At 38.4% G+C, this 21,395-nt stretch overlaps 2 protein-coding genes across 2 annotated transcripts in view; one reads left to right on the forward strand and one right to left on the reverse strand.

Moving 5' to 3' along the window:
- Positions 1-21,395, reverse strand: part of LOC139118616 (alpha-1,2-mannosyltransferase ALG9-like) — a 513,500-nt gene that overhangs the window by 27,102 nt on the left and 465,003 nt on the right. The gene's annotated exons all lie outside the window — the stretch shown is intronic.
- Positions 1,468-19,062, forward strand: LOC139118984 (mucin-22-like). The gene is made up of 3 exons (XM_070682586.1): positions 1,468-1,486; positions 1,772-6,361; positions 18,953-19,062. Exons 1-3 carry the CDS (start codon positions 1,468-1,470, stop codon positions 19,060-19,062), a joined length of 4,719 nt encoding a protein of 1,572 aa, XP_070538687.1.

Genomic DNA, 21,395 nt, shown 5'->3' on the forward strand with positions numbered 1-21,395 from the left:
ACGTGTTCAAAATGTATTTTCTTCCATGTGACCATAGACATTCAAATCGGAAAAAAGCCCAGGGTGTGACACGGTCCGCCAACCGTTATCCGATAAGCTTGCTATGCCATGCTCCAGTGTACAACAAATTGAATCGAGCAAAAGATCAAATATTGAAATAGCTTTTCATCACGTTCCAGCACCCGTAACATACCTCTCAAGTCAGAATCCATTTACCGTAAACGAACTGTTGCACTTTAAATAACAAAGTATTGAGCTCATGGACGCGGTTGGCGTTTCCATGGTATTCGGCATGTCGAAAAACTACGAAATAACATCACAAAATTGACCTGAACTGAGTGTAGTCAATGATGAACGCATGACATGTAAACAACATCGTACTGCATGCCAAGGTTTAGAGTTTACGCAAAAATAGCCATAGCGTTCTTCACATTGTCTTCTATTGGCAGGGTTGTAGATGCCTCTGTCGACCTCTCGTTTATGTAACATCCAAGATGCTCAAACATCTACAGAGGTCTGTAACCTTGAAAATTTTTCATCCAAATCGGTATAAAATTTACAGAAATAAGTCTGATCCCATCGTACGCGAAAACGGAAATATTGAGGTCAAATTTTTCTCCATAGGTAGGGCAATATTAAAATCGAAAAGATAAATTGAAACTGTCCATGTTTGCCCGAGATAACAGGGTTTCGACAACGACAATTTCAATACCTGTTTATTGTATTCAAATTCCAATTGAAATAGTTTGACGAGATGTAGGTTATGAGGTTAAGTTTGATAGTTCCAAGCTTTTAGCCTATATTTTATATTTTCGTCCTGACTTGAGATTATAGTCTTTAATCTCGTCGATATATGCTGACTACACCCTAAGAATTGAATTGCAGACAGGTTCGGCTCTGTTGGTTAAATCTTTTGCGAAATTGCATGTCATGTCAACCCTGGAAGAGAAATATTTTTAATAGCGCCTCTCTGATCAGCGCATGCCCTGTTCGATCTTGAAAGATATAAACAAGAAACTGTTTTCTGAATTTTTAGGTTTCTTTCAAGAAATATCATGTTTGCTTCAATGATATGTCTTTGATGTAATATTTGTCCACCTTTTCACATCTGTGCACTTAATTTAATGACGCATAACAAAAGTGTGCCGAGCGCTCAAATGACTCGAGTCGATGTAAACAGATTACTCATGCCTTTGTACACCCTCAACAGCTGAACCAATCAGAAAAAGCGTTTCAATGGTTTTGAAATACCCGCCAGACGACCTTTTGTCCAGATCTAAACTTGACCCGCTGTGATATAGGTGAACCATTTTTGCGAAATATCACAGCATGTAACATTTTTTTAGGCATATGTTTGAAAGAGTCAAACGTTCTGCAAATCGACAAGATTATAAAATAAGCTTCGACAAGTTTCTTATCTTCTCCTATCAGACAGCTCACTCATTAGCATAATTTACCGAAACAAACATGGCGGATCGGGTGGCTGGTAAGGCGAATGTTCTCTTTATATTTTATGTTTTTACAGGTATTTCTTGGTGAAAATATTTCAGATATAGCACGTGAAGTAAGCGATATAGTCGGGCATTCATATTCTTTGTTCGTTTTGAAAATTGACTGACCACTTTATGTGTAACCACCGCCAAATCACATCTTAACTGTCGATTTTTAAAACTGGACTTTTGACTTCTGCACAACACATGCTACATTTAGACTGGACTCTGTACACAGTTGCGATCTGATGCATGTTTGTAATGGTTTGTGCTCTTTCTAGATTATCCCAACGTCTTGCCGTCGAGGATACGAATGTCAAGTCTACGGACGTCAGTCAATGACCAGGGAAATCAGAGAATTAATGAGAACGGATATGAAAACGGCCACGGACCAGGGAAGTCGTCGACCAACCCACATGTTAATGATAAACTTGCCGGTGGCTGTCGCACAGCGCCCGACTGCAACGGAAAAGTTACAGGCAAGCCGCTGAGCGGTTCACAAAGTAACCAAACAACAACCGCGAAAAGCATGTTTAAGAGGATATTGTTCAGGAAGAGTGCCCGAGAGAAGAAAAAAGATCGTGGAAAAGTTTCCGCAGAGAACGAGACCGAAGTGTCCGCGATGCGTCTCAAAGGTCAGTCTAGTGTCGACAGCTGTAATGGAACAACGCTCGGTAGTGTTGACAGACCGGGACTTCGTCCCGAACTAAGCAACGGCAACCCAGCACCGTGCGGTACGGAATCTGTCATGTCCTTCGGTCTTCGACGCAGTGCTTCGATGAACTGCAACGGCGGGAAAGAGAGCTTCCTGCGGGATAATTCTGGTCTGCACCGCAGTGCTTCTTTCAGCACGGGACGGAGGCCCACCAGCGGCGAAAGGAAGCCCTTCAAACCCGAGCACGGGAGTATTTGCGAGAATTCGCGCTCCGAGAGCCTGCTGAGCGCCAATGCGGGTTACGACCCCGTATGGATCAGCCGTCACAACATAGCAAAAGCTAACAAGCATTCTTATAGGAGATCATCAAACGAACAAATACAATTGAATGAAATGACAAAGAGTTCTTCAACAACGACATTGAATATCTCGACACCGACATTGTATAGTGAGACAAAAGTGAAGTCTGCAGAAACTATCTGGCAGCCAAGGGACCAATCAACGTACAGTCCCAGTTCACAGGTATTCGAAAAACGGCAGCTCAAGGCAGACACATCATTGGGTACTGCCGTCAAGCTAGCGTCCAAAACAAAAAGTAAGAAAAAGAAAGACAAGGTCACCGGAGATATTAAAAGTCAATCTACAAAGAAGAGCGAAAGTCATAAATCTTATCGCGGTCGGGATGATGAAGAAGTCTACGGACAACTCTGCAGTCACGCAATCGATGGTAAAACCACGGAAGAGTCTTCGATTGTGAAGCGCCGATCTACAGCTTCAACGACTCCACCAGGTAAGCCAAGCGGCAGTGTTTTTCGCAATTCTAGTTATAGTCCATCAGATATTACCAATACAATAACGAACGCGAGGCCAAAGTCGATGGTGTATTCGACGACTGAGTGTATGGGATCTCGAACACAGCAACAAACGGGGGAATCTGCAAGCAATCGGTCATTCAACTCACAACCGACAAATGCGATAGTAGAAAACAAGAAACCAGATAGGCGCGCAAAAGGTACGATAGGTGAACTTGAACTTTTGGCACAGCCTCCAGTTTCACCGAGCACCGAAGGGCAGCAACGATCGTCACAGTCTAAGCGAGATCAACAACTTTCAGGGTCCTCTTCATTAGCGTTTGTCAATGAAAAGAAAATTAAAAATAAATGCAATTATGGTAATTCATCGGCAGAAACAGAAGGGAATGATCCAAGGAGTGTTGAGGGATTAAAGCTGGCATATGGGGGAGAACATTCCAGGACTCTTAGATCAACGATGGAAAAGAAAAGGCTAACAATAAACCAGACCGTAAATTCAGACAAAAAGTCAGTCATGACATTGAATGATACCAAAAGGAATTCTTTGCCGGAGAAGGAAGCTGAGAAAATGCAGAAAGGTGTGCGTTCGATGTCTCCCATAAACACAAAGGATGGAAAACTCACAAAGTCCAGGATACCCGTAAGTCCTCAAAAACAGTCGCACACTCATTCATTGAGATCAAACACAGGTGCAGGACAAGACAATGATGCCAACAAAACTCAAGCCATTATACAGGATTCTAGGAGAGCTAAACCCGATCATAAAAATATTACTGCACCGGACAGACATTCTAATCTCACAAATGATGATCTGAGGAGTTGTAAAACCAGGAGGTCTCTGCCAAGACAGAATAGCAAAGCTGAAAGGAGAGAATGTGGGAGTTATGTACGTGAACCTGAGACAAAGACCATGAATGCTGCTGGGATGAAAAGTCCACAAAAGTCTAGCGGTTCTACGCAAGTAAGTAATAAGATACTCAATTCACGGGGTTGTAGTTATACCGAAGAAACTGAGAAAGGGCTGTCCAATGTGAAGAGAGTGAATGGCACACAGACAGCTGTTGTCAGAAATGCCAGCTTTGGACAACTGGATAAAAGTAAGTCAAGACCCAGGAGTGCTATTTATCAAAGAGACGAAAAAAGCAGGGAGTTTAATAGGAATAGTTCATTTAGAAGGAGCTTTCACGGCGTGATTAGGGGAGCTGAAGTACCAACAGGGAGGTCAACGGTAGATGTAAAAAAGCTATCTTGTGATGTGATAGGTACCACAGAAACCACAGAGGGAGACAGAAGACGGTGCACTTCCCCAAGCTCAAAGTTACCAAGGCCTGTAGTGTCCCCAAGGAAGGACACTGAAAAAGTAGTCTCTCCCAAAAATAAGGTAACTTCTGTTGCGAAAGAAAGTGGTACACACATCCGTGAAAGTCAGATGGCAGTGGGACAAAACGTCCCAGCGGAAGATAGGGGTATTAAGTCACTGAGACAAAAGGATGGAAAGTTGAGTGAACGTGAAGCAAGAAAGAAACGCATCAAACAGAAGGAGACTGTAAATGCAAATAACAAACCACTTACGGCAGAGATGAATACAAATACTAGCAAGACATTTCAAAGAGAAAGCGTACTTGGAAAGAGTGCAATGAATCAGGATGACATGCTCCCGAGAAATATTACAAAAGGTGAGAGCGTATCCTCCCCGGACGTAGAAAGCAACGACCTGGACGTTATTTCACAAGAATGTCGGGCGTCAAACAGTGGTACATTTCACCAGAATCATCTAAGTGGAACAGAAACTGCCATGTCCCAGAGCAGTACAGCCAGTGTGTCAACACAGAGCACCATAGATCACAGAACGAAACGCACAAATATTGCTCGCGAACCTGCACATCTCAACGTGACAAGAGCGGGACATTCAAATATTGGGATGGTGAGCACAGTCGGTGAAATAACAACTCTTACACAATGTAAAGGAACAGACAGTGTAACTAACTGCGTTAATGTATCAAACGGCAATCCTCACCATCAGAAAGGCTCAGATGCAGATTCAGTACGTAGATCACCTCGCCGTACACTGTCAAACTGCGTGAAAGCAGGCGAAGGCCAGACAGAACCAGGGCCAATGAAGCAAGCAAATAATGAGCTTTACTCGAATGGCCACCAAGGTGATGTGATATCACATGAATCGACACTGAGTGATACAGGCCAGGATAGCGATTATCTCAAACCGCTAAAGCATGCAGAATCAATTAGTGTGAATGGTCTTATGGATGGAGTTCGTCCTCAATCAGAAAGCAATACAACTCCAGTTGATTTCGGTTCTGCCCAAGAAAGTCAGAACAATGGGGGCATTAGTAGTGCTATCAACAAAACAGAAATGGACGTGGTCAGTATGGCCAATTGTCCTAAGGAAAACTCCATCACTCAGGATTCCAAGCATGACAGTAGAGAAACTGAAAACCACAGAGTGGGCCAGCAATATGAAGAAAACAGAAGCACTAGTATGCACCAAATCTCAGAGCAAGCATCGAATCACACATTGCGTACTTTGTCACACGGAATGCCACCTACCAATCAGCATCCTCAAGTTAATCAGTCCATCGGTGGAGATGTCGATGGCACCGATTGTTTACACAGAGAGGGTTCACTAGTTGAAGACAAACAAGTGAGAGGTGTTGCTATACCAGAAAGAGAAGTGAATCGCAGCCCTGGCACATTTAGGGTTATAGTATCAGTTTCACCAAATTCCAAATCAGAAATACTGACGCCCACCAGAAAACACCCCAAAAGCAGAAATAGAATGTCCCCGCATGGTGTAACCCAAGGTATCAATAAAGCAGAGCAGAAGTCACCATCACAAGACCCGGGGGATCAAAGTAACCATGGTAAATCGCCCCTGAAGAAGTCTGCCTTGCCAAGACCAGCAGCTGGTAGTTTCCATAGCAACAGTGCTAAATCTTCAGTTAGTGACAGTGTAGATGGGAAATTAATGCAAACGCGCAATTCTGGCGAACGACACACTCATGAGTCATCTTGTGAGGTCAGGAGAGCATCAACTGATGAGAGCGATGTATTGTCTTTGACAAAGAGCCGAGAAGCAAACTGCGAGCCGAGAGGCAAACGTGCTGCATCACAGGAAGAGAGCAGATACATCTCCACTGGAGGAATGAATGCAGTGAATTTACAGACACCGACAGCCATCGTTGTCGGCAAAGCGAGATCCCAGCCGTCTTCAGTGCAGGTATGCAGCGAGAGGTGCAACACTGGTGAGCCGACGTCAGTCACGGGGGATTCTGACGCGACACAAGGTGGCAATGCTGAGCAATTTGTATGCAAATCAGAGCAGCAAATGAAAGGTGATGCCTCCACAGAGAAAATGCCCCGTGGGATTTCACAGTCAGAAACCAAAGGTGAGTTTCAAACTTCTGCTTTTATCGTCTCTGGTAGATTTTCTTTTAATCATCGAAAATCTACCAGTTTTCCCCCAGATCAGATATGATCTCTTTAAATGTCAAACAGTTCTGCAACGAGATATACATCATATCTGTACAGTATTTAACCTATTCCCTTGTAAACAGAGGTAGTTTCACATCTTCCTTCATAATGCCACCAGACTACCACTGTACCAGTCAGTCAGCTTCAGTGATTGCTGTCTGTGCTTTTAAAACTGCAAAGAAGATAGAAACATGTGTTTTCTGAGAGCGCTGGGTCTTGAAAAGTAATTTCATACCGCAATTGCCATAGTGTGTTTTTGAACATTTTAGCACAATGGTTCAGGTAAACATGAAACTTCAACCTATTGTTGACATACGGCGGCGTAATGTTGAATTGGAGTTACCCGATAGAGATCCCCCTGTTACTGAATGAACAAGTTATGTTTAATAGAAATGTGTACAATAGTAGTGTGTATAGCGTGTCTGTTAAAAGTCATAAAAAATTCATCAGGTTCCTCATATAGATATAAAGTTTTGATCAAGGCTCTGATAAGGTACAGTTGAGTTAAAAGATTCAGAGATTGTTCATGGTGAACTGAGAATTTTCAGCCCTCCCAAAGTTTCCTTAGAAAAACGTGTATGTGTAGTCAGATCACCCATCTTTCATTGTAAATGAACTTTCCAATTGGCGGCCATCTCTGTTGAAAATAATCAGGACACATTGAAGTTCATGAAGTGTTTTTTATATTTTTGCCAAACATCTGAATGACTTTATTATAATAAAGCCTGTTTGAAATTTATATGTGGTTTCAGTACTGGTAGATAATATAAATGCACTGTGCAATGCTAAATATGGTGTTATTCTTTTTCCAAATCATAGGATTCTAAGGTTTTCTGTTGTGGCAAAGTATCCATAGTTCATAGCAAGTTCATAGCAAAGGTTTAAAAATATGTGCAGTTCAATTTATTCCAGCCTGGAAATGTTAAGAAACAGTCAGTGCTGAGAAAAGACACAGTCAAAAACTGTATTAAGTGCAATAACAGCAGAAATCTCGGTACAATGGCCAAGTTTGAAATTTGTAAGCACATTGAATTTTGCCAGCGAGGACGACAGTATATAGTCTTCTTGTAGCCTTAATGTATTGTACCATGACATCATATGAGATAAGAATGATAGGATTAGTGAAGATAGATTCCACGCCATTGACAAAACAGTTGTATAATTCCTCATCTGGGACGTGTACATGTATTTTCTTGCACTCTCGATGCTATCCGTTTGAAGAGAAAGCTGTCATCGTTATTTCTACTCTAAGGATGATTGATATGAGTGTCACACAATGACATAGTGTTTCTGTCAAAGATTGTCTTTGTCCAGTTTACATGCAAAGTCAGTCATCTTTACAATGAAAATGCTAATTTATGAATTGTTAAGTTGGTCCCATTGTCGATATATTTTTCAGTCTGGTCTAAAAAGCATTTTGTTCAGGTTGTTCATGGCAAGAAGGAAAATTCTTCATATGTTAAAGTTTTGTTGTGTAGCTGTTATTCTAGCCATGTCGTAATACAGTCTCATTTTTGACGTCAAAATATGTGCAGTAAGGTTACATCATTTCCTCATAACAACAACTCATAAATTTTATTGCCACCATTGTGTCGTATACATAAAAAAATACTGCATTAGACAAATCATAATTATTGGATAAAATATTTTTTTATGCACCAAATCCAAGTAGATCAGACTTAATTTGTAAACTTGTAAAAGATCTGGTGAAATTGGACAAAAAATGTAATATTGCATGTTAATTTTAAAAAACAATATTGTCCTGAACATATGGTTGATCATTGGTTTAGAAATGTTCTCTGTTAGTGTACATCAGTTTTTGTGGTCTCTTTAGTATTAGTATGTTGGTCTCTGCTGTACAGTTTTTTTAACCTGTTCACCCCAACTTCGTGTAAACAGGTCCACATTTACCATTGACAACAATTGGCCTATGTTGGCATAAGGGATAACTTTTATTATGTTCTGCATTGTTTGATATTAATTTGAATATTCAGTCTGTCCAAAATCAAGTCTTGTGGTCAAAACTTGCTCGGGTCTATGATTTTTCACTTCATTAATTTAGCAAAGTTCAAATTCTAAAAGGACTCTGGGCGTATATGAACATAAGTAGAACCAATAATAGGAAGTAACTGTCAATATTATCACTTTATTGGGTCTTAACAGAATATTTGTAGCTCTAAGATTCTTTATACATCTAACTCTAGGCCTAACCTTAAAAAGCCTGGCCTGAACCATAGACAGTAGAGGGGGGGAACACTGTCGATGCTGGAACCCTCACCCATATCATGCAATGGATAGAATTAAAGTACATGACATTTGACTACCCCACAGTGGGGTCTGCCCTCAGTAAAGTTGTGAGGCTAGAGAACTGGAAGAATTAATATAAAAAGCTTTGGAGCCGATGTAACACTTCGGCTGTCCTCCAGTATAACTATACCAGGGGAACACCCCAGTAAATGACCTTGGAAGTCCAGATATTACCGGCTTACAATCCAAAACCTTAAAAAAAATCAGTAAATACTGGTCGTAATGCTTGCTTCGACACCATACAAATGACTTTCAGTATCCTACATTTGAAGAGACATTATTTTAATACTTTGTACTATAGCACTGGTTTTGAATCTTCCTTTCGAAAACCTCTCTTGTGTCAGAAGCCATGTAGGACAACTTTTTGCTTGACCAACTTTACAGGCTGTACTATACCTTGCATTGTTTAATGTATGTCTGTGAATATGTTCAGTAAGTCCACTGGACCTCTCAAAAATTTAATTTGCAAATTTAAAAAACATTTTTTGTTCCAAAGGGTTAAGTGTTAAGTGTTTAAATACGTGCACAAAAGTTTATTCACCAACTCTTTAGTGGGTGTGGACATAATTTGCAGAGAATTACTTTTTTACAGTTTCAGCATTAGAAATTGAAAATTAGAAAGATTCGCAGTAAATTGAGGCATCCATGTCCCAAAATAAGTGGTATTGGAACAGAGAGATTTATAAGTTATACCGTAGTTCATGTAGATCTACTGCAGGCAAGTGAAATCTGGTGAAAAAGTATTCCACCAGTGTGACAACTGCCTTTCAAGATTCCCTCGATTGGCTAATGCTGTAGTGTTTTATAAAGTACACTGTCGTTTGAGAGACTTCAGAAATGAAACCTATAGTTTGTCCTTTCAGCAATTTAAAGCCAAATTCCAGCCTATCCGGCCAACAATCTTATGCGTCAGAAATTTCATTGAGGCTGTGCCCACACTAATTGTAGTAAAACGTACTCCGTGCTATGTGCAAACATTTCCCAATTGCTGGCTGGACAAAATTAATGTGCCAGATTGTTTATTTGTCTGACATGAATATTTCAAAAATGTATTTAATTTGAAGACGTGCCATGGTCTTTGCATGTGGGAGAAAAAAAAACTGTGCTGAATTAATTTGGTGCCTGTTTCACTCGACTTGAGAATTACAGACAACCTTGCAATAATATGAAATTTGATAATTTGAAAAATAGCATTTCGTGCTTAACATTGTTGTCAGTTATCTAATGTTTGCCCCAGCCTGTGGTTACATATTTACATATAGTATGGAAATACTTGAATTGTGTGATTTATGGCACAAGCATTTAGTAATTATCAGAGAATCAGATGTCGTAATCAAGACTTTTTTTCTGTTTCTACCATACAGCCTAGGATGAAAGTAGATTTCAGATGACTGATGAACAGGAATTCTTCAATCAGTATGACTTGATAAAATACTTGTCATTATTAAGTTACAGACATTATCAAAGTGATATCAAAAATTGCAGTTTTGCAACTTTAATCCTCATTGTGTAGACCTTAGAAACCTTGAATTATGGTGAATTTTACTTAATATTTCTTTTTGAGTGCAAGAATCTTCACCAATGCCAAGTGTGTGGCTTTTAATGATCTCATTTCAGGAGACAAAAATTCTGCACTTCAAATGTCAGAGATTAAGCTTGCTAAAATATTTCTCTGCAAAGGGTATTCTCAACATCTCAGAGTGTAAGTGTCAAGTGTATGGTCTGTAATATTGGTTTAGGATAATAGAGAAGATTTTGTGGGTTAGAAACAAAATTCTTTGACAATGACAGTATCATGTAACATTGCCAAAATCTATTTAGGTTTTAAAACACTTCATATTGTAATTCCACAATAAATAGTACAGTAATATGAATAATCATGTTAGTCATACTTTTCCTTTGCTCCAGCCTTCGTCAGGGATTTGTAAAATATTTTTGATTTTTTCATTATGTATTACCATATTTATTGTCATGCAGTCCTTTTGAGATCTTACAGCTATCAGATATACCAGAGAACTACTCTAAAAGTTTACTTTGTGAAATGAGTGGAGATAAAGTACATGTAAGTGAAGGGGTTATCAGGTATTTCAAAATCTCACGTAGACTTGCTCCAAGTCTGTTGGCTTATAGATATCAAAACAGAATAAAACTGAAGGAATAAACTCTAGCAGACTGTCACATCAGTGGTATGCTGTTGCGTAGATCATTGGGTGAATGTGTTGGCCCACAGTAACTTCTGCCGAGAAAAGCCAAGCAAAGGGGGCCAGTCTAAATCCGGCCAGACAGGTTATTTATGTACCTGAAGCCAGTGAAGGTATGCAGTTTGCTTCCTTTTAAAGAGTTCAACCTCTTCAGTTTTAATCCCCAACTCGTCCAAATCCGTCATTTCATGTGAAAATCTGAATGCTATGTACAGCATTTAAATGAAGTTTGACCAGTGTAATGGTGGTAGAACTCATCTTGTTGTGGTCAGTGGTCATTCAAGGAAGCCGTTGTCAATATTTAGAAACAGCAAATCCAAACCCACATAGCCACAGAGATAACCTTTGACCCCTATAATATTATGCGTAATCCAACTTCACCATACCACGTATGTTTGAAACATATAAGAAATTCAGAGATTTGTATCCAATACTTTGTTCAAAGTCATCCTTGGTATCTCATGTTTAAGTTACTGAGTAGCATCGAAGCTTGATTTAAACTAATCTAGTGCACAGTCATAGCTTAATGTACACCCAGTATAACCAGTGCGGCACCAATAAATGTTTAACACAGTCAGTTTATTTTTGGATTATAAGAATGTTGAAATACATCCGTTGTCAGGAGTGTGATCTGCTGGCTGGTTACAGTTCAAACAGCTTGTGCGCATTACTGACTCGACTTGCTCAAATTAAATTATCTATCACACAGGTTTCCAAAAATATCATAGTGAGTCTAGTTGTGCTTCTGTGTCACTTGTAATATTTTTTCCACATTAGTTTTTGGTGTCTATGGAAATCACTGATAAACAAATGATAAATTTCAAATTGAAAATTGTTATCGATGTGAAGGTTACATACGGCTAGTTTTCAATCGGGTTCGAACCCACAACATACGGCATCAGTCGCCTAGCGGAGAGGCTACAGAGAGAACCGCTCGGCTAAATCTCCACTCCCAAAAAAGAGTGGTTCAATAGCCGGCTAAGTTGTTACATTTTCTGACTGAGACGGCTCCACACGTTGTAGAGTTCGTGAAGCTCTCACACACGCATGCTCACTGTCATACATCGCACATACACATTTTATCGAAGCGAAAAACGAATTTCATCGCTTTTAACTGGGCGAACGATAACCTCGGGGACAATTCTGTCCACCAGCAGAGTTACCAACCCAGGGTAGAAAATACGGCTAGTTTTCAATTGGGTTCGAACCCACAACATACGGCATCAGTCGCCTAGCGGAGAGGCCACAGAGAGAACCGCTCGGTCTGTTTGGTTAGAATTTTCTGTCTATACTCATACTTCACTTAGAGAAACTTGGGTACTGTCTTTCTAAACCAAAAATGAAAATCCAGATATTCAAGGTCATTATTTCGCAGTGTGAATTCTTGGATGTTTTAGGGAAGACAGTGAAATTCACTTTTTCAAAATTCAATATGGCTGCCGTGTTACTTCACAGGAAAATTTAAATTTTTTGATTTTCAGAAAAATGAAACGGTGAATTACTCCATTTCCTGTGAAGTTTTGAAAGCCTTGACAAACTTGATGACCTGTGATGAACTCTACAATTTTGAGAGTTTGAAAATCTGTTTTCTAGTGCATTCTATCTAAAGAAACCACCTGTCTGGCACCTGTCTGTTCTGAACCTTATATGCAATCCAAAAATCTGGACCTAGAAAATGTATTTTACACCAACATCTGTACAGGACAAATATTTTCCCATTTTTCTAGAGGACTTTGGCTTTCCTTCTGAGAGAAGTATGTCTCATTAATGAAATATCACAAACAGCAAAGGTCTTGAAGTGATGTCCTATGTACCGTGAACTAATTGATATTTCCAACGTGAAATATCTGCAGCAGAGTAATTTTTCTAGTCGCACTTAAAGGACACACACAGCTGCAATGACTTTTATTTATCATTTCCATTTTGCGCTCTTAGGGTAGTTCACATCTCAAAATATTAAACACGTAAACGTTTGCTCAAACTTTCATCAAGCAATCTTTCAATGATTCTCTTTTAAAATTTGGAATTAAAATCACTGGTCACCTTGCAAATTTTGGCACAACTGAAACAAAGTACCCAATATTTACCGAGATTTGAAATCCAAAACGGCCGCTACCATGTGTTATCTCTATGAAGGAGAATAAAATTTCCCAATTTTCACAAAACTAAGCCAACAAAACTTTATCTACTCCTGAAACTTCAAAATGAGCCCTCACAAGTGGTAGGCCAAAAAGAATATTGTAAAAGTTTTGAGAGTCTTAATATCAGTTCCCAAGGCACATTTATCTTAAAATTCCAACTGATTTTATACTTCAGAGCCCCACCATCTGTTTGTCACATTTTGTGAGACAAATATTTTAAAATTCTGATGCCTTTCTAATGTAGTAATCGCACAAAAGTACAGGTATATTTTATTGTTGTGAAAGACACAAATCACCTGCAATTTGTAACTACATAAATCTTTTTATTTTGTTATACTTCACTGATTTGTAACACGTTGAGATTACAGAGATTTTTTGAACTGGAAGTATTTCTACCTTATGTTTAGCCATAATTAGGACCATACATACACACAACTGAATTATGCACCAGTGACTTATGCCACTCCTTCAGTTTTAGAAAGATTACTTCTGATGTATATAAGTACATATCATAAGGATTTTGTGTTTACCCCCATTGCAACTGATCTATTTACTATTTCTAGCATCGGCAGACCAGAATGACAGATCTATTGCCAATAAATTGTAAAGTTGTGGTATGCACTATGGCTAATTTAGATCTTAATTAATTGGCGTTCCTTTGCCGTATTCAGTATTTTATTTTTGAGTGGCTGTTCTCAAATTCAGGTTATTTGAATGAGCGGGTCAACCCCTTGAAAATAGAAATTATAAACTTTAACAAATGTTTGTTCCACAATTACCCTTTGAATTATTCTCTTTATTGTTAAGAATAACAACACACAAACATTTTGATTAGAGAATCAACTTACAAAATATTTACAAGTATTTGGAATTCAAAATGGCTGCCACTGTTTTTTTGCAAGCACCTTTGGACAAAGTGTAATTTCTGTTCATCACAAGATGGTGACCATATTCCCAACAAGGTATGAAATGATTTTGTACAAGTTGTGGGCCAGAAAAAAATGAGATTTTTGTGAGTCCAAAAAGGGTCCATTTCTGAGACTCATTCTGCCTCAACTACATGACCATATTATGCTGTGGATGGTACAACCCATCACAATGACAGCCTTGCAGCCATATCATCAAGTAGGGCTTTTTCTGTACGCTTATCAAACACCAGTAAGTTTGCTTTGGGCTTATATCTGTTTGTGTTATCTCTGTACCATGGTTATTTTTGGATTACAAAAGAGCATTGGCACTGCATGGGTTTATGTATCGTGGACTCTGAAATAAAGTTTGATAAAAAGAAAGAAATACGATATAGGCTGTCAGTTTGATTTGAGCAATCTTGTAACGTTTGCTGTATGCACCAAACTGCAGTTTTCAGAACTCATAGTAAAGCCTTGGTAATGATTTTGTATATTAAACGTAAACTCATCCCAAAGATTAAAAAAACATGGCTTTGAAGGTGGTTTATGTAAACTAAAACATTCATCTCATCTCCTTCAAACAACGATAGGCTGCAACTTTCAAAATGCTTTCCACTTTTGTTTTCTGTGAAATACAGTTTCTTGTTCAACACTCAAAATCATATCAGAATGCCCAGCCTTCAACTTGCTAACACACTTTACAATCTATCAAGTGCAGCATGCCTGATATCAAAATATGACATCTGAATTTTCAGTTCGAACTACAATACATTTGTCTATAGTAATATTGTGTGTTGTACACAATGTATTTTGCTAGCAAGACAAGTGCTGAATATTCCAACATGCTTTTGAGAAAATTACGAGAAAAGCCGTCAATTTTATGGAACAAAAATGGTGAAAATGTCATAAAAATATCAAAAAGAAGAATATACTGGACAACATTACCAGACATAAAACAAAATCATTTAAACAGTTTTACAGTGCTGTAAAATGCAAAAGAAAAGAAAGACGTGCAAATTGTAAATTAAATATGTAGACATTGAGAATAACAAGTTTAGCACATCAAGAAATTTGTTCCAACAGACTTTGAATTTGAAGTATATCATCTCAGGAAATGTGTGGGTGTGAGGATATTCTGATTGATAGGTTGACTCACAGTCCCTCCACACACCGGTTGTGTGTAGGGACTGTGGTTGACTGCGGTAACTTTGGAAGAAAGGAAACAACTGGTGGTTATGTCAATAACAAAGCTAATCTATTCTTGCTGGTAATTATTTGATCAGGACTGATCGCAGTCAGAAATCAGATTATGAAATCAGATTAAAGCAGATTATAACAGGTTCTTATCTCTAATCTTGTATTTGACTCTCTGTTTAATGTAGGTCATACACCGCTGACCTGCTTTTAGAGCAGTGTCAAGTTTGGGTGAGGTGTTTTGATGATTGTTCGGCAAATCTTTCCTCCAGTGAGTGCAGAGTCCCGGACACATGATATCTTCAGGTGGAAGAAAATGACAACTTCAAGTTATCATCCTTTGCCTCACTTTGAAAAGTATCTTTCTCATCATGTTGCATTTTGGTTAGGTCAGATAATGAGCTTCCACGCAAACTGTGAAGTGTGCAAAAGTGCTGTCGATTGTGAATAAAATCATAGACCCTTGAATTTTCGTGAGCCTGTATGATGAAACTAATAAAAAGTTGAACAGCATGTGCAACAACAGGAGGTTTCTTGATGAAATAGTTCACCTAGGAAAGTTTAGAATCATGGTAGAAAAAGAAGGATGTTGAGCATAGCATTAGATCTATTTGATAAGATTTTTGGATGCATGATCTTGTATGTGAGTTTGCCAACATACTGTACATCGTAATCAAAATTGAATCGGTTAGTAATCTGTCGCATTTCAGAACCATTTATAACCTTCACCGGTGTTTTTGCTTAGGGCGGTAAGCAAGTAAATATTACTGGGGTTCCCAGTCATTTTTAATACCAGTGTTCCCCTTCAGGTTGGTACATGTATATCAATGCAATCAAATATAGGGACAGCAGCAATGTTACCTGGGTTCCCAGATCATTTACATTTATATTTCCCAACCTTAGCAAAAACACTGTTCACCACAATATGTTTGCTGAAATGACACTTGCCCAGAAGACAGAAAAGTGACCTTTTACCTTTGATTTTCTCATGTGAGCCCTGAGGGAGGTTTACTAGGAATTATGGATGTTTTTGACCATAAAACCTTAAATTTGAGACATTTTGAAAAACTTCAGTCTTCTGCTGAAATTTGACTTCAAGTGAAATAGCGGAGGCTGCATCATTTTCATCTAGAGTATCTATAGTATGTGTTGTATGGACTCCTGGCAGACTTTTACTAACAATGGAGTGTGTGTAATAAAAATAGAAAACTCCTTAATAGGGTACACTGTTACAAAACAAGATCATTTACCCTACTAAATGGCAGACAAATGGACCCTTGACCTATGTATGTACAGCCTCCCTCTCAGATGAGGATAAGATACTGGCAAGTCAATGGGATTTGAAATCAGACCACAGTAAGACTAATTTGAAAAGATACTGTCATAAACATAAGTAACAGACGACCATTATTGTTCTATCTCATTGGAAAAAGGGACAAAGGTTGAAAAATCTTGGAAATTTGACATCAGGGGGTCAAATTTGCCACAGTGTAACAAATAGGTGTTATAAGCAGCCCTTGAAGAGAGATCTTACAGGTGATTCCAGCCTATTGTAGTCTGACAGCGGGTTGACGCTGCAGGCAAAATAGCCGACAGATTCACAGGTGGCTTGGTATTTCTAGCAGCTTCTTATTTGGTTGTTTGTCCTGTTAATATGACAAGGGTGCTTCCCGACAAACATTGACAAACACTCAAATGGCATATTGGACGCTTTCCAGCCGTCGGAGCAATTACGAAGCATGTGTTTCCTCTGCTTGAAGTAGGCTAGGGAGAAATTCCACACATGATATCTGTACCCATTTCAGTCGCTTCTTTTTGACAGCACAAGCATTTTCTAGTTCTGTGCTCCGTTGGTGTGAAAAACTCATCTTCAAAGATGAAAGGTCAGTAATTCACTGTTGTTGTCTAGCTTTTCCTTATGCCAAGTGTTGTTCAAACCCCACTTTCAAGAAAACTTGTCCAATTGAAATATTTCGCAGAGTGCTACCTTTCAGAGTATCTCTTAGCTTCAAAGACAAGTATCCAATTGACATAATGAACAGGTGTATGCAATCTTGGCAAACACATACAAACAAAAAACACATTTTCATGATTTGTGCCAGAGCAATCGGGTGTACACATGTCAGAGCTCCTACAGATCTAGAATAGGACGTTGACGCTACACTGAATACCGTATGTAGTTGTTTCTTGAGTTTTCAAATCTTGACCTGTTCCCCTCCGATTCCCTGTGAACAGGTCCACAATCACCATTCATATCAATGGATTTGGGTGAAGCAATCATTGTAAACGGGTGAAATAATTAAAATGTGTAACGTACACACAGATCTTTGCATTCATTGTACATAACTTTTTTTTTCGTACTATTTTACGTCAAGTGACCATCAGACAGTAGTCATAGTAATTAATCATAATGCCCAAAAACAACCAATCACTATAAATAATGTTTATTAGTGTATTTTGGACATTTTTAGGGTAACATTTTGCAAAGATAACTTATAGTGAACATTATGAAAACGCAAATATTACATCTAATTGTACAAGACAGTGAATGTACCTGATCCATAATAGGAAAACCCACGTACAACATAAAGAAGGACAAATTCTGTAACACCTGAAGAAAAAATTTATTTGTGTACTGGTGTAAGTAAGTGATTCTAGCAGAAACAATTTCTTTCAACCAAATTTTTGTGTGTGAATGTAAATCAAAGTGTTTGCTGATTTCCCACTACATTTTGTTTTCCCGCCAAAAGTTTAGCAGTACAGTCGGCCATTCAGTCTTCTAAAACTCTACTATTTAATGTTTTTAAAGTAAAGTGTAACCATATCACAGGATTTTGGTTTCCACAACTATAAGAAAAAAGGAGTAGAATTTCTTTAGAGAAAACAATATGTGTAACATGTGTAAAGGTTTTCTCAGGTGTGTGAAAAACGAAGAAATTCATTGACCGGGAGTGTCCAGTCAGCACATTCAATGTAAGATTCGGTTGACTCCCCGATAATGTACCCGGTGCTCAAAGTACTCTGTTTTTTCAAAAAAACATTCTGAAATTTTATCTGTTTCATTGTTCCCCTGTTGAAAAAAGCCGAAATTCAACCAGAGATTTGTTTACAAAGGCTGAGATTTTACTTGTTACATGTGTGACAAGAAGACTACGTATTGACTCCCACGGTATAGTTTCAAACATTTTCTTCTTCCATGCATTTTCAGGAATTGCAGCAACACAGCTGCTGACTTTGTTGAACTTTTCATTCTTAAATTGAGCATATCCTAAATATATAAATGACCGGAGTGGAGCCTGCTTTGCTTCATGAGAAACCGACAAAGGCAATTCAGGAATTCGCTTTCCCAGACCCAGGTGAAAATTCCGGTCCCTGACATTGAGATCTGGTCCTGCTAATTTTCCAGTTAGCGAGCACATAATGTGCATTTTTTCATGGCTTTTTAACTTTACTCTGTTACAGGAGGGCAGTGCTATCATACATTCTTGCCCTCCAGACTTTGCCAAGTACAAATATTTATTTGGATCAGTCAGCTGGCACTCAGATACAGTAAAACAGTGTGTTGATACGCAATGGTTAGTCATCCGTTTTAGTTGTATTTCTCACAAACAAGAATGTGTAATTACTTCAGTCAAATAGAAGCCTGTTTAAAACTAGGTGGTATGATACATGCACCAGTATATCATTGTGCAATAAATTCTGTTTTCATTCTGTAGTTCCTTGCTTCCCATTATCCTTCTAATTCTTTCTTCCAGTATTAGTCTTGTCGTCTTCCCATCACTCCAAGTCTTTTCTCCATGGAATTGTCCTACCTGATTTCCATCCTACCCTTGCCCTGGACAGGAACAAGGTGGCAGCCTGTTGAGATCATTTTAATCCTTTTTGCTTTATTGCTTCCTACATGTACTTTATTTCAGTCGGTGGTTTTGGAAGTAATATTTTAAAACAATAGCTCACACATTTTACATTGTCAGCTTTTGAAACTGGTTGTCAGATGAGAATTCAAAAAACTGATTTAATTTGGATGTTGTATCCCATAAAAAAACAGCATAAATATATTTACAGACAGTTACAGTCCCGTGAATGTTGATATATATCTTCCCAAAGCAAATAGAATTAACAGGTATTATATCTAGAGTCTGGACTTTACTCCCATTTCGCGGCAGTCATTGTCCCTTGAGGTCATGTAAGGTCATCATTTATTTCATTATTTGTACCTGACACCATGCAAGTGGATGTGTTCAAACAAATAATCTACGTGTACATACTTCACCATTTTGAACGGAACGACTCAAATCCTCTCAGGATATCAATCTAGAGAAACATATTCAGATAAAAGATCTCGGGGATCTCGGGATAATTGCTGTTTTTGAAGTTCTATGAACAGTGCAGCTATTCTTTTTCTGTCTGTTAATTACAGTTTCTTATTAGTCCCAAAATCGTGTCAAAATGTTAGACTTGTCAGTAAAGTCTGCATGTGTGTAATGTTGTTGTTGACATCTGAGTTTCAGTCCATGCTAGAATTGATTTTGTCAAGTATGATATTGCATTTTTTGTTCAATGTATTGTGTTTGTGATACCTTGTGTTTTGCGAGAAGCATAAGAACATGAATAGCGGTGATCACGATTTCAGGTTCACCTGTCTTAAATTCAGACAAATTTTGTTGTTGCATAATATGCGGCTGTTGTTGCAGCTGGTAGTCTGAATCATAAATGAATACAAATTAGTGTGACTTTTAGTATGCATTGTAACACAGGCAGGTTTTATTTTCGTCAGTCTTATGGAAAGTGAATACAAATATTTAGTTTTGCATATTAATGAGAGAGAAATGACGTCATTTGCGATCGGCACTATTTGTTTTGTAAACCAACAGTGAAGAACAAAATTATCAAAAGTGACAGCTATTGTCCCTTTCAATTATTCCTGTAAATATTTATAACTCAGCTTCTGAACTGTCTGTTACTGTCAATAGTAGCTAAATCCTACTTGTAAAAGAAATTGTTATTTTGAACTGCAATATTTGAACTAAGGCTCTCAATTTAACATTGTGGAACAATCATTATAGTGGCATGTCCATAAAATTCTAGATAGCGTCAGAATAGTTCCCATAAACACAGCACAGGGTAAATCATAAATGTACAAACACAATAGCCATCGTTCAGTGCTGGGGGTTCCTGACAACTTTATATACCCTGAAGTGTGCTCAATGGCTCTTGAATATTGAACCTTACTTTCCTGAAAATCTCACACTCTCCTGACAAACACTAAAAAGTTGTTGATGTAGCAACTTTCATGAGAACATTTTCAAACTCTTTATCATAATGGACCACATCTGTGCTTGAGAGCTCAGCACTCTTTAAAAAAAATCAATGTACCTGTTGTTTGGCAAGAAGTGCACTTTGATCAGCCATATTTAATTGTTTGCTTTGTTTTCACCTTATAGTAAATATTTCCCCCACCCTCCAGTAAACTTTTATGATGTCTACTGTCTACGTTAGCAGCGAACATACTTTGAAATTGTCTTACATTTTGTGGACAAAGTTATTTACAGTCGACGTCGCTCATCATGTCTTGTAAAATAGCTACATGTAGTCTTGCCCAATAAAATTTGCTTTGCCCAATTACCAATTGCCACACACATTAGATGTAATTAAGATCCTGATTTGCAGTGGGCAGTGTTTAACCTTTGACCTGAACCTTTTGGCCTCAAACAATAGTTTCTGATCATTAATTTTGTGTTATCTGCATATCATACAAGCCCTATAACCCTGTCACCACCATGGTTTGGCCCGACCTCATTGTCTTCTGTGGCAGAGTTGGACTTTTTCAGTGGGAAACGGGGGTACAGGGTAAACGGGGGTTACAGGGTAAAAGTGGACAATTTGAGTCTCTGTAAAGCAATGGGAGATTGTTTTTAAGGTTATATAAATCAAGAAATTAACTGTATCTGTGCAGAAAGCTTGAGAACTTAGAGGCCTGTTCGCAGACATTGCTCTTTTAACTTCTGTCTGGTAGAGTGACTGTTTTCAACTAAAAGTTCGGCTCAGGATTAGTTATCTATCGATCACTTCTTTATGATGGATTTATCATGTCATATGGTCATTGATCTGATATTTCTAACAAATATTTGGCTGGATCAGTGCTGAATTCTGAACAGTGAGTAATGTTCAGATGTCTGCAAGTCTTAGGTAATCACC

This window comes from Ptychodera flava, chromosome 19 (assembly GCF_041260155.1).
Source record: "Ptychodera flava strain L36383 chromosome 19, AS_Pfla_20210202, whole genome shotgun sequence".
NCBI classification, from domain to species: Eukaryota; Metazoa; Hemichordata; class Enteropneusta; family Ptychoderidae; genus Ptychodera; species Ptychodera flava.

Coding starts and splice junctions, on each gene's coding strand:
- LOC139118984 (XM_070682586.1), top strand. Junction 6,362..18,952: donor TTCACAGTCAGAAACCAAAG/GTGAGTTTCAAA, acceptor TCTTTCTTCCAG/TATTAGTCTTGTCGTCTTCC.